The following is a 12549-nucleotide window of genomic DNA, read 5'->3' on the forward strand; positions in this document are numbered from 1 at the left end:
AAATGGCAACCTAGTCCCTCTACAGTGCACTACCCTATGGGTCAAAAGTAGTGCACTATCAAGGGAGTAGGGTGCCATTTGGGACACAGAGATCTGTTATAGAGGATGGACTCAGAGCAGGAGGGGTTAAAACCAACTGAAACAACCAACTGAAGACATCACCACGGTCTGAGGGTTAATATGAACCAACAGTGAACGCAACAAGGTGGAAGGAAGAGGTTAAAAACATAACCAACAACAAATGATAGAACCAAGTGACAGGAATGTGTAGGATGAAACGATAGAACCAACTGACAGGAATGTGTAGGATGAAATGATAGAACCAACTGACAGGAATGTGTAGGATGAAATGATAGAACCAACTGACAGGAATGTGTAGGATGAAGTGATAGAACCAACTGACAGGAATGTGTAGGATGAAGTGATAGAACCAACTGACAGGAATGTGTAGGATGAAGTGATAGAACCAACTGACAGGAATGTGTAGGATGAAGTGATAGAACCAACTGAAAGGAATGTGTAGGATGAAGTGATAGAACCAACTGAAAGGAATGTGTAGGATGAAGTGATAGAACCAACTGACAGGAATGTGTAGGATGAAGTGATAGAACCAACTGACAGGAATGTGTAGGATGAAGTGATAGAACCAACTGAAAGGAATGTGTAGGATGAAGTGATAGAACCAACTGAAAGGAATGTGTAGGATGAAGTGATAGAACCAACTGAAAGGAATGTGTAGGATGAAGTGATAGAACCAACTGACAGGAATGTGTAGGATGAAGTGATAGAACCAACTGACAGGAATGTGTAGGATGAAATGATAGAACCAACTGAAAGGAATGTGTAGGATGAAGTGATAGAACCAACTGAAAGGAATGTGTAGGATGAAGTGATAGAACCAACTGAAAGGAATGTGTAGGATGAAGCAGGTGTCGGAGTAGAGCACGGCTGATCTAAAAACACAAGAACCAATAAAACATGATCTACTGTCTAACTAACGGAGGTCTTCTATACTACGACACATTGTCCATCTGTCTAAGACATAGTTGGACTCTGTAACCACTTAAGAGGAGAAGTTACAGGAGAAACCATGTTTAATGTGACAATACTCTAATGATGCCCTAACTGCTTTGTTCTTTAAACGTTCATTACTTTATCAAAGTAGCTACAAGCTGAAAAGGGACCCTGGTACAATGATCAGGTTATTATCATACGGACATCTTACATGTGTTTTTAGACCTTACATGCATCTCTCCAACTCCTACAGACGTACAGTAGATAGAGTATACACAGGAGCAGGACCGGGTTAGGGGGTCTGGGCCAGGGGGGTCAGGACCGGGTTAGGGGGTCTGGGAGGGAGGGGGTCAGGACCGGGTTAGGGGGTCTGGGCCAGGGGGGTCAGTACAGGGTTAGGGGGTCTGGGAGGGAGGGGGTCAGTACAGGGTTAGGGGGTCTGGGAGGGAGGGGGTCAGGACCGGGTTAGGGGGTCTGGGAGGGAGGGGGTCAGGACCGGGTTAGGGGGTCTGGGAGGGAGGGGGTCAGGACCGGGTTAGGGGGTCTGGGCCAGGGGGGTCAGTACAGGGTTAGGGGGTCTGGGACGGTGGGGGTCAGTACATGGTTAGGGGGTCTGGGAGGGAGGGGGTCAGTACAGGGTTAGGGGGTCTGGGAGGGAGGGGGTCAGGACCGGGTTAGGGGGTCTGGGAGGGAGGGGGTCAGGACCGGGTTAGGGGGTCTGGGCCAGGGGGGTCAGGACCGGGTTAGGGGGTCTGGGAGGGAGGGGGTCAGTACAGGGTTAGGGGGTCTGGGAGGGAGGGGGTCAGGACCGGGTTAGGGGGTCTGGGAGGGAGGGGGTCAGGACCGGGTTAGGGGGTCTGGGACAGGGGGGTCAGTACAGGGTTAGGGGGTCTGGGACGGTGGGGGACAGTACATGGTTAGGGGGTCTGGGAGGGAGGGGGTCAGTACAGGGTTAGGGGGTCTGGGACGGTGGGGGTCAGTACAGGGTTAGGGGGTCTGGGTCGGAGGGGTGGGGGTCAGTACAGGGTTAGGGGGTCTGGGTCGGAGGGGGTCAGTACAGGGTTAGGGGGTCTGGGTCGGTGGGGGTCAGTACAGGGTTAGGGGGTCTGGGTCGGAGGGGGTCAGTACAGGGTTAGGGGGTCTGGGTCGGAGGGGTGGGGGTCAGTACAGGGTTAGGGGGTATGGGACGGTGGGGGTCAGTACAGGGTTAGGGGGTATGGGACGGTGGGGGTCAGTACAGGGTTAGGGGGTCTGGGTCGGAGGGGTGGGGTTCAGTACAGGCTATTAATAGAATGTTATTATGTGTTGCTATTGAGAGTTAACATGGGAGTGTGCTTGTTACTATAGTGCGTTACTATGGGAGCATGGGCGTCGTCATGGAGGGCACAAAGAAATCAGGAAGTGACATTTTGGGCGCCAACAGAAGAGGAGAGGGAAAGCAGGAGAGGAGAAAGCAGGAGAGAGAATCTACTCTTCTCCCCAAAGTCACCACAGAAAAAGCAAGGGAAGTGATTGGGAGTGGAGGAGAGTTTCTGTTAAAGTTAAATCTCCTCAGAATCACAAAGAAAGAAGGGAGGAAAAGGGAGGGGGGGGGGGGGGTTGGGCCCCAAGTCCATGGTCAACATTGGTGGATAAGTCAACTTGCTCACAGAATTAAAAAAGAGCGATTCTAGACGATGTCAGTCAGGTCAGGACTTGATTATGACAGAATTCCAAGCTGGGTAGCTAGGGATTTTGATTGACACTCCAAGGGACCATTAGGGTGGCCTGGTTATGGGAAGGGGGTAGGATTTAGGTGGGAGGGGGTTCAGGATTTAATTATTAGCTTTTATTATAAGATTTTATAACGGGATTTTATTTGGGGATTATTTCTCTGAGCATCTCTTAAAAAGATTGCAGTCAAACACCCTTTGATCTCAAGAGAAAGAGGTGAGAGGAGAGAGGAGAGAGGAGAGAGGAGAGGAGAGAGTGTGTACGATGACACTCGTCAATGACACGACAGACACACAGAGTGAGAAAGAGAAAAGGGAAGACCCACACTCCTCTCTCTCCACCTCTTTGTGTATCTTGTGGTAATAATGTGTGTGAGTTGAGAAAACAACAACCAACAGAAAATATTTACCAACAAAAACAAACCACCAAAACGTCACCATAGCTACCTGTGGGAAACCAAAACAACCATCACACCACAACAGACAGTCATGCTGAGTTCTGTGTTACCTTGACAATACCAACCTCCTGTAAGGCCATGCGGTCACAAGATCTTCAATGAGCAGTCATGTGACCCGGCCGTGTGTGTGTGTGTGTGTGTGTGTGTGTGTGTGTGTGTGTGTGTGTGTGTGTGTGTGTGTGTGTGTGTACCTCTTGGGCCTCTCATTGAGGCTGGTGCTGCGAGCACGGAAGCTGCTCTGAGTGTCCTGGCTGTCATCAAACGGCATCAGAGCATTAGAGCGCAGACCCTGGAGAGAGAGAGGAGAGAGAGAGGGGAGAGGGCAGAGAGAAAGAGAGAGAAGAGAGAAGAGAGGAGAAAGTAGAAAGGAGGAGGGAGTGGTTACAAGGAAAATGAGTCAGGAAACAGGTAGATTATTACACGTGTAAACACAGAGAACACACCCCTACCTTGGTGATGTACTGCACAAAGTCCTTTCTGAAGGTGAGTCTGCAGCGGATAAACCACATGGAGATGACATGGTGAGCCAACGACACAATGTACTGGTTAAACCTGGAGAGAGAGAGAGAGAGAGAGAGAGAGAGAGAGAGAGGGAGAGGGGGAGTTAGAGAAGGATAGAGAGGAGGGATGGGGAGAGAGAGGAGTTAGAAAAGGATAGAGGTAGAGAAACGCGCAGAGAGAGCGTGTGTGTGAGCGTGCATACATATGTGTTGCACGTGTGTGTGTGTGTATCGGGTACTCACTTGGAGGGGTTGGTGTAGGGCAGGGAGATGGCAAACACACTGACGTACTGCTCTGCTACAAAGTAAGCATAGAGATGTGGCAGCCGCACCAGAGCTACAACACACACACACACACACACAGTTAGCATGACATAATCTAACCTTGTCATGTGGCACCATCATCAACAGGTAAGGATGTAATAGGGTCACTAATTCTACAACTGAACAAGTTATCTTCCCTGTAAAGACAAAAACTATATAACATGACTGTGTGAGGTATATTAGGTGTGTTTCTCATATGTAAACATTATCTGACATGAACTAGGAAATGAAATAGAAAGAATCCTTCACACAATCATTGGCTGATCTAACTTCCTGTATATACAGATCCTGTTCTCTGATTGGCTTCCATCTATCAGGGCGTGTAAACTAGGGTGTGTTCTCACTGGACAGGAATTCCAGCATGGGCGACGCCATGGCGACGGTTGCCGAGATGTGCGTCAGCTTGACGATGAGGGCGGGGAGGAGTTTAATCATGATGTCAGGCATCTCCACGGTGCACATTGTCAGGGCAACCACACACTGCTTGGCACAACGGTATATCAGCCCTGCCTCCAGACACTGGACCAACTCCCTCTGAGAGATGAAGGGACGGCAAGAGAGAAGAGAACAACGATAATGTTATTTATGATCAGCCCTGCCTCCAGACACTGGACCAACTTCCTCAGAGATGAAGGGACGGCAAGAGAGAAGAGAACAACGATGATGTTATTTATGATCAGATATTGAGATGAAGCTCTCAAAAGGCTCAAGCCGTTTTTACCTGCCAGAGGATTATGGTCACTTGCCCAAATGTTTTATTTTCTACTTAGGCCTACACTCGCAGATGCCATTAATGGAATTGTCTTTCACTCAAACATGGGGGCAGGGCATTTACCAGCCATAGTATCTAGTGATTTATATTCAGCAGCCACTTTTTACCAGCCATAGTATCTAGTGATTTATATTCAGCAGCCACTTTTTACCAGCCATAGTATCTAGTGATTTATATTCAGCAGCCACTTTTTACCAGCCATAGTATCTAGTGATTTATATTCAGCAGCCACTTTTTACCAGCCATAGTATCTAGTGATTTATATTCAGCAGCCACTTTTTACCAGCCATAGTATCTAGTGATTTATATTCAGCAGCCACTTTTTTACCAGCCATAGTATCTAGTGATTTATATTCAGCAGCCACTTTTTACCAGCCATAGTATCTAGTGATTTATATTCAGCAGCCACTTTTTACCAGCCATAGTATCTAGTGATTTATATTCAGCAGCCACTTTTTACCAGCCATAGTATCTAGTGATTTAAATTCAACAGCCACTTTTTACCAGCCATAGTATCTAGTGATTTATATTCAGCAGCCACTTTTTACCAGCCATAGTATCTAGGGATTTAAATTCAGCAGCCACTTTTTTACCAGCCATAGTATCTAGTGATTTAAATTCAGCAGCAACTTTTTACCAGCCAGAGTATCTAGTGATTTAAATTCAGCACCAACTTTTTACCAGCCATAGTATCTAGTGATTTAAATTCAGCAGCAACGTTTTACCAGCCATAGTATCTAGTGATTTAAATTCAGCAGCAACTTTTTACCAGCCATAGTATCTGTCTCCATCACAGAAAACTCATGAACATGCTGTTGCTAACGTCTCCAACCTGCTGAGACAAGAGACGTGCTCACAATGCAGATTATTATCACACTTATAAACCTCTACAGTAGCCTAATAGTAAACAAGTGGAAAAATAAGTCACATTTTATTTTAGTGAACTATGCCTTTAACGATGAGTGCCACAAGGGAGTTGCTTTCTCCACAAGCCTTTTTCCTCATGGAAAATTTATGAAAATGTAAACACACTGGCTAGCTAGCACACTGGACAACTACAAATGTAGAATATAACTACATGAAATAGTTACATTCTCTGTGTAAAGTGGGAAACCAGTTGCTGGAGTTGTGAGGTGTTGACTAAATGAACGGCTGCTAACAGAGACTATTCCCTCATTATTGGGAGTTGAGACATGCAGTTAACAGCAGGAGACAGCTGACATTCTTCCCCTTTTAACCAAGTTACCTGCAACTGGCAGGTGTTCAATGTGTTCAATGTGTTCATGTTTTTCCATCTGTTTGTGAACTTAAACTTGGTGGGCAGGCTTTTGTTAAAAATGTAACTAAGTAGACTAATGCTTCTAATGAAAATACGCTCTTCACTTTAATCAAAACAATGTTTTGGTTGCATATTTCAGTGTGTGTGTGTGTGTGTGTGTGTGTGTGTGTGTGTGTGTGTGTGTGTGTGTGTGTGTGTGTGTGTGTGTGTGTGTGTGTGTGTGTGTGTACCTGTCTGGCCTGTTCTAGGTAGTTGTGGTATGATGTGATAGCAGTGAGAACAGGTACTACAGCCAGCTGGACATCAGTACGACTGAAACCATCTGGAGTCTTCTTCAGACGCTCTGAGATAAGACGGTCTGTCACCTAGACAGAGAGAGAGAGACAGACAGAGAGAGAGAGACAGAAACAGAGAGAGAAAGACAGAGAGAGCAAGAGAGACAGACAGAGAGAGCGAGAGAGAGACAGAGAGAGAGAGCGAGAGAGAGACAGAGAGAGAGAGCGAGAGAGAGACAGAGAGAGAGAGCGAGAGAGAGACAGAGAGAGAGAGCGAGAGAGAGACAGAGAGAGAGAGAGAGAGACAGAGAGAGAGAGAGAGAGAGACAGAGAGAGAGAGCGAGAGCGAGAGAGAGACAGAGAGAGAGACAGAGAGAGAGAGCGAGAGAGAGACAGAGAGAGAGAGCGAGAGAGAGACAGAGAGAGAGAGCGAGAGAGAGACAGAGAGAGAGAGAGAGAGAGACAGAGAGAGAGAGCGAGAGAGAGAGAGAGACAGAGAGAGAGACAGAGAGAGAGAGCGAGAGAGAGACAGAGAGAGAGAGCGAGAGAGAGACAGAGAGAGAGAGCGAGAGAGAGACAGAGAGAGAGAGCGAGAGACAGACAGAGAGAGAGAGCGAGAGACAGAGAGAGAGAGCGAGAGACAGAGAGAGAGAGCGAGAGACAGAGAGCGAGAGAGAGACAGAGAGCGAGAGAGAGACAGAGAGCGAGAGAGAGACAGAGAGCGAGAGAGACAGAGAGAGACAGAGAGAGACAGAGAGAGACAGAGAGAGACAGACAGAGAAAAACAAACACATGGGCACAAATCCACAGTGTCAGTGAGGGACCGGAGAGAGATCAAAGTGACAATAATTTGTGTGTGTTGTTACATTCCCCAGCAAGAAAACCCAAATAATGTCTGTCAATCAGAAGGGGGAACTAACACCGACAACCAAAACAGAACAGGAGGGGTTCTGAAAGATAGTCCTGGGGGGGGTCCACATCAGAGTTGACGAGCAACAATGACTGGAACCTAAAAGACACCCACCATGAGCACCCACTAAACCAGATCAGATAAAGGGTTGTTTGTCTAGATAATCTAAATAGGGAGCGTCAACTAAAGGCGCTCCCACCTCTCAAGACTACTGGAGCACTGGGACAGACACTGTTAAATAGCACCTGGGCCAACACAGGTGAAACCCCTTCCCTTTAACGAGACAGAAACCAACACAGGTGAAAGGTAGGTGTGTGTAGGTAGTTGTAGGCGTGTGTAGGTAGGTAGGTAGGTAGGTAGGTAGGTAGGTAGGTAGGTAGGTAGGTAGGCAGGCAGGCAGGCATGTGTAGGTAGGTAGGTAGGTAGGTAGGCGTGTGTATGTAGGTAGGTAGGTAGGTAGGTGTGTGTAGGTAGGCAGGTGAAACCCCTTCCCTCTAACGAGACGGCAACCAGCACAGGTGAAACCCCTTCCCTCTAACGAGACGGAAACCAGCACAGGTGAAACCGATACTGACTGACGAGGTGACACCAATCGGTGCGCCCTACGTGCTAAAGAGCTATACACCTAACATCCAACCTCAAAAACATCAAATGGAAAAACCAAGACCTGTAACAGTGTGTACCATAGAACAGAGTGTAGAACAGAGCTGGTCTATGCTGCAGGGAGAGGACAGCAGCAGGACTTTATACTGTAGGGTCCAGGGCATCTTGTCTAGAACCAGCTTCAACACCTTCCAGTCTGTCTCCTGGAACACACAGAGAGAGAGGGAACAACACACAGAGTTGGGGAGAGAGACAGAGAGAGAGAGAGAGAGAGAGAGAGAGGGAACAACACACAGAGTTAGGGAGGGAGAGAGAGAGAGAGAGAGGGAACAACACACAGAGTTAGGGAGAGAGACAGAGAGAGAGAGAGAGAGAGAGAGAGAGGGAACAACACACAGAGTTAGGGAGAGAGACAGAGAGAGAGTGTGTGTGGTGTGTAGGTAGGTGTGTGTGTGGTGTGTAGGTAGGTGTGTGTGTGGTGTGTAGGTAGGTGTGTGTGTGTGTGTGTGGTGTGTAGGTAGATGTGTGTGTGTGTGTGGTGTGTAGGTAGGTGTGTGGGGGTAGGTGTGTGTGTGTGTGTGTGTATGTGTGTGGGTAGGTGTGTGTGTGTGTGTGTGGTGTGTAGGTAGGTGTGTAGGTGTGTGGTGTGTGTAGGTGTGAAGGCGTGTGGTGTGTAGGTAGGTAGGCGTGTGTAGGTAGGTAGGCAGGCGTGTGTAGGTAGGCAGGTAGGCGTGTAGGTAGATAGGTAGGTAGATAGGCGTGTGTAGGTAGGTAGGTGTGTAGGTAGGTCAGCAGGCGTGTGTGTGTCTGTAGGTAGGTAGGCGTGTGTGTGTCTGTAGGTAGGTAGGCGTGTGTGTGTCTGTAGGTGGGTAGGCGTGTGTGTGTCTGTAGGTAGGTAGGTGTGTGTGTCTGTGTGTGTGTCTGTAGGTGTGTGTGTGTGTAGGTGTGTGTGTGTGTGTGTGTGTAAGGTAGGTACCATCTTCAGGCACTGTAGCAGCACATTAAAGGCAGGTGAGTAGGGCAGGCAGGCTGTACGGATGGAGGAGGAGGAGGAGGGAGTAGTGGTGGAGGAAGGGGCAGGACTGCCAGCAGGGGGAGACACTGAGCCTGCAGGCTTCTTCTCACTCCCTCGTTTCTCTGGCTCCCTGGAAATACAGAGAGAGAGAGAGAACACAGAGAGAGAGAGAACACAGAGAGAGAGAGAGAACACAGAGACAGAGACAGAGACAGAGAGAACACACAGAGAGAGAGAGAACACACAGAGAGAGAGAGAACACACAGAGAGAGAGAACACACAGAGAGAGAGAGAACACAGAGAGAGAGAGAGAACACACAGAGAGAGAGAACACACAGAGAGAGAGAACAGAGAGAGAGAGAGAGAACACAGAGAGAGAGAGAGAGAACACACAGAGAGAGAGAGAACACACAGAGAGAGAGAGAACACACAGAGAGAGAGAGAACACACAGAGAGAGAGAACACAGAGAGAGAGAGAGAACACAGAGAGAGAGAGAGAACACAGAGAGAGAGAGAACACAGAGAGAGAGAGAACACAGGTTAGATAGTTCTGTGTCGGACCCCAGGAAGACTAATAAGGCGTTACAGACAAAATGTTCCATTGACAGACAGTGGTAGACATGACCCATTGACAGACAGTGGTAGACATGACCCATTGACAGACAGTGGTAGACATGACCCATTGACAGACAGTGGTAGACATGACCCATTGACAGACAGTGGTAGACATGACCCATTGACAGACAGTGGTAGACATGACCCATTGACAGACAGTGGTAGACATGACCCATTGACAGACAGTGGTAGACATGACACATTGGCAGACAGTGGTAGACATGACACATTGCACATTTAACAATTAGACATTACAGTTAAAATGCCAGAAAAGGTTTAACATTCTGTAGCAGCCATTTATCATGTTTTGCGTTCAATTCATTTCATCCCTGATTACCTGGTGTGCCCCTGATTGGGTGGGAACTAGTGTGCCCCTGATTGGGTGGGAACTAGTGTTCCCCTGATTGGGTGGGAACTAGTGTGCCCCTGATTGGGTGGGAACTAGTGTGCCCCTGATTGGGTGGGAACTAGTGTGCCCCTGATTGGGTGGGAACTAGTGTGCCCCTGATTGGGTGGGAACTAGTGTGCCCCTGATTGGGTGGGAACTAGTGTGCCCCTGATTGGGTGGGAACTAGTGTGCCCCTGATTGGGTGGGAACTAGTGTGCCTGGACTCACTATCAATTTTCAACCGTATCGTACCTTATTGTTTGTGACAAAGACTATTGAAAAGAAGGGAAATGAATGGACTCAGATGGTTGGATTCCTCTCCTGTATTGATTGTTGGAAAGATCCCCTGGTCAGGCTCCCGAGTGGCGCAGCATCTCAGTGCTAGAGGTGTCACTACAGACCCTGGTTCGATCACAACCGGCCGTGATTGGGAGTCCCACAGGGCGGCACACAATTGGCCCAACGTCGTCCGGGTTTGGCCGGTGTAGGCCGTCATTGTAAATAATAATTTGTTCTTGACCGACTTGCCAAGTTAAATAAATGTTAAATAAAATAACGAGTAAGGGGCATCAACAACTGTTTTGGTATTTGCCACTATACATTCAGGTACTTTATGGTATCTGTCTAGTCATCTGTCCTTTTAATATTGTCTTGAAGGTGAATTTACTGTTTGCCGGGGAAATCTGAGTTTAGAGCGGACACAGTGTGAAGGTGAACCCACCCCATGTCACAGTGGCAGTACGGACTGAACCTCAGTACCCCGTCTTTACTGAGGAACCCCAGACGATGGAGGGAGTCCGTTCTCATCATCAGGAGGAAGTCAAACACCTGAGAGAGACAGAGAGACAGAGAGAGACAGGCAGAGAGAGAGAGGCAGAGAGGCAGAGAGAGATAGGCAGAGAGAGAGGCAGAGAGAGAGAGACAGAGAGAGAGTAAGTCTGCTGTGTCACTTTGGACAACATCCTCATCCCTTCCTTGTTGACGGTTTCTGATTGGCACCAATGAAAAGGCCTTTGGAAACTTCTTGATTGACAAAAAAAGGAGAATTTCCAAACCTGCAGGTGACTGGTGTTCGACCTGCTGCAGGCCACGGCGGAGCTGTAATTTTTGAACCCGAGTTGACCTCTGTGTGACCCCTGTGTATGCTACCTGTAGTCGTATGCTGCAGGCCACAGCGGAGCTGTAATATTTGAACCCGAGTTGACCTCTGTGTGACCCCTGTGTATGCTACCTGTAGTCGTATGCTGCAGGCCACGGCGGAGCTGTAATTTTTGAACCCGAGTTGACCTCTGTGTGACCCCTGTGTATGCTACCTGTAGTCGTATGCTGCAGGCCACGGCGGAGCTGTAATATTTGAACCCTAGTTGACCTCTGTGTGACCCCTGTGTATGCTACCTGTAGTCGTATGCTGCAGGCCACAGCGGAGCTGTAATATTTGAACCCGAGTTGACCTCTGTGTGACCCCTGTGTATGCTACCTGTAGTCGTATGCTGCAGGCCACGGCGGAGCTGTAATATTTGAACCCTAGTTGACCTCTGTGTGACCCCTGTGTATGCTACCTGTAGTCGTATGCTGCAGGCCACGGCGGAGCTGTAATATTTGAACCCGAGTTGACCTCTGTGTGACCCCTGTGTATGCTACCTGTAGTCGTATGCTGCAGGCCACGGCGGAGCTGTAATATTTGAACCCTAGTTGACCTCTGTGTGACCCCTGTGTATGCTACCTGTAGTCGTATGCTGCAGGCCACAGCGGAGCTGTAATATTTGAACCCTAGTTGACCTCTGTGTGACCCCTGTGTATGCTACCTGTAGTCGTATGCTGCAGGCCACAGCGGAGCTGTAATATTTGAACCCTAGTTGACCTCTGTGTGACCCCTGTGTATGCTACCTGTAGTCGTATGCTGCAGGCCACAGCGGAGCTGTAATATTTGAACCCTAGTTGACCTCTGTGTGACCCCTGTGTATGCTACCTGTAGTCGTATGCTGCAGGCCACAGCGGAGCTGTAATATTTGAACCCTAGTTGACCTCTGTGTGACCCCTGTGTATGCTACCTGTATGTCGTATGCTGCAGGCCACAGCGGAGCTGTAATATTTGAACCCTAGTTGACCTCTGTGTGACCCCTGTGTATGCTACCTGTAGTCGTATGCTGCAGGCCACAGCGGAGCTGTAATATTTGAACCCGAGTTGACCTCTGTGTGACCCCTGTGTATGCTACCTGTAGTCGTATGCTGCAGGCCACGGCGGAGCTGTAATATTTGAACCCTAGTTGACCTCTGTGTGACCCCTGTGTATGCTACCTGTAGTCGTATGCTGCAGGCCACAGCGGAGCTGTAATATTTGAACCCGAGTTGACCTCTGTGTGACCCCTGTGTATGCTACCTGTAGTCGTATGCTGCAGGCCACAGCGGAGCTGTAATATTTGAACCCTAGTTGACCTCTGTGTGACCCCTGTGTATGCTACCTGTAGTCGTATGCTGCAGGCCACAGCGGAGCTGTACTTGTTCTTGTAGTGAAGCTGCAGGTGTCCGATCAGCAGCTCGTACACTCGACTAGCGTGGCTGGCTGGCAGGCTGTACAGCTTACTCTGAGAGTGGAGAGCAACAGAGCACAGATACACTATCAATTCACCATTCCATCAATCACATGAGTGAATGTTAATATGTAACACTGCATTGACCCTGTG

At 48.6% G+C, this 12549-nt stretch overlaps 1 protein-coding gene across 6 annotated transcripts in view; it reads right to left on the reverse strand.

Annotated features, from left to right (window-relative positions):
* The window catches only part of tsc2 (TSC complex subunit 2), a 50730-nt gene that overhangs the window by 26491 nt on the left and 11690 nt on the right, over positions 1-12549 (reverse strand). For all 6 annotated transcript variants that reach the window (XM_055907231.1, XM_055907230.1, XM_055907236.1 and 3 more), the window contains 9 exons: positions 12328-12450; positions 10587-10693; positions 8824-8992; positions 7928-8050; positions 6290-6424; positions 4353-4542; positions 3928-4021; positions 3634-3736; positions 3376-3473 (listed from right to left, as the gene is read on the reverse strand). In XM_055907231.1, coding sequence (XP_055763206.1) covers positions 3376-3473; positions 3634-3736; positions 3928-4021; positions 4353-4542; positions 6290-6424; positions 7928-8050; positions 8824-8992; positions 10587-10693; positions 12328-12450 — 1142 coding nt within the window. The remainder of the gene's footprint in view (positions 1-3375; positions 3474-3633; positions 3737-3927; positions 4022-4352; positions 4543-6289; positions 6425-7927; positions 8051-8823; positions 8993-10586; positions 10694-12327; positions 12451-12549) is intronic.

Source organism: Salvelinus fontinalis, chromosome 40, assembly GCF_029448725.1.
Source record: "Salvelinus fontinalis isolate EN_2023a chromosome 40, ASM2944872v1, whole genome shotgun sequence".
NCBI lineage: Eukaryota > Metazoa > Chordata > Actinopteri > Salmoniformes > Salmonidae > Salvelinus > Salvelinus fontinalis.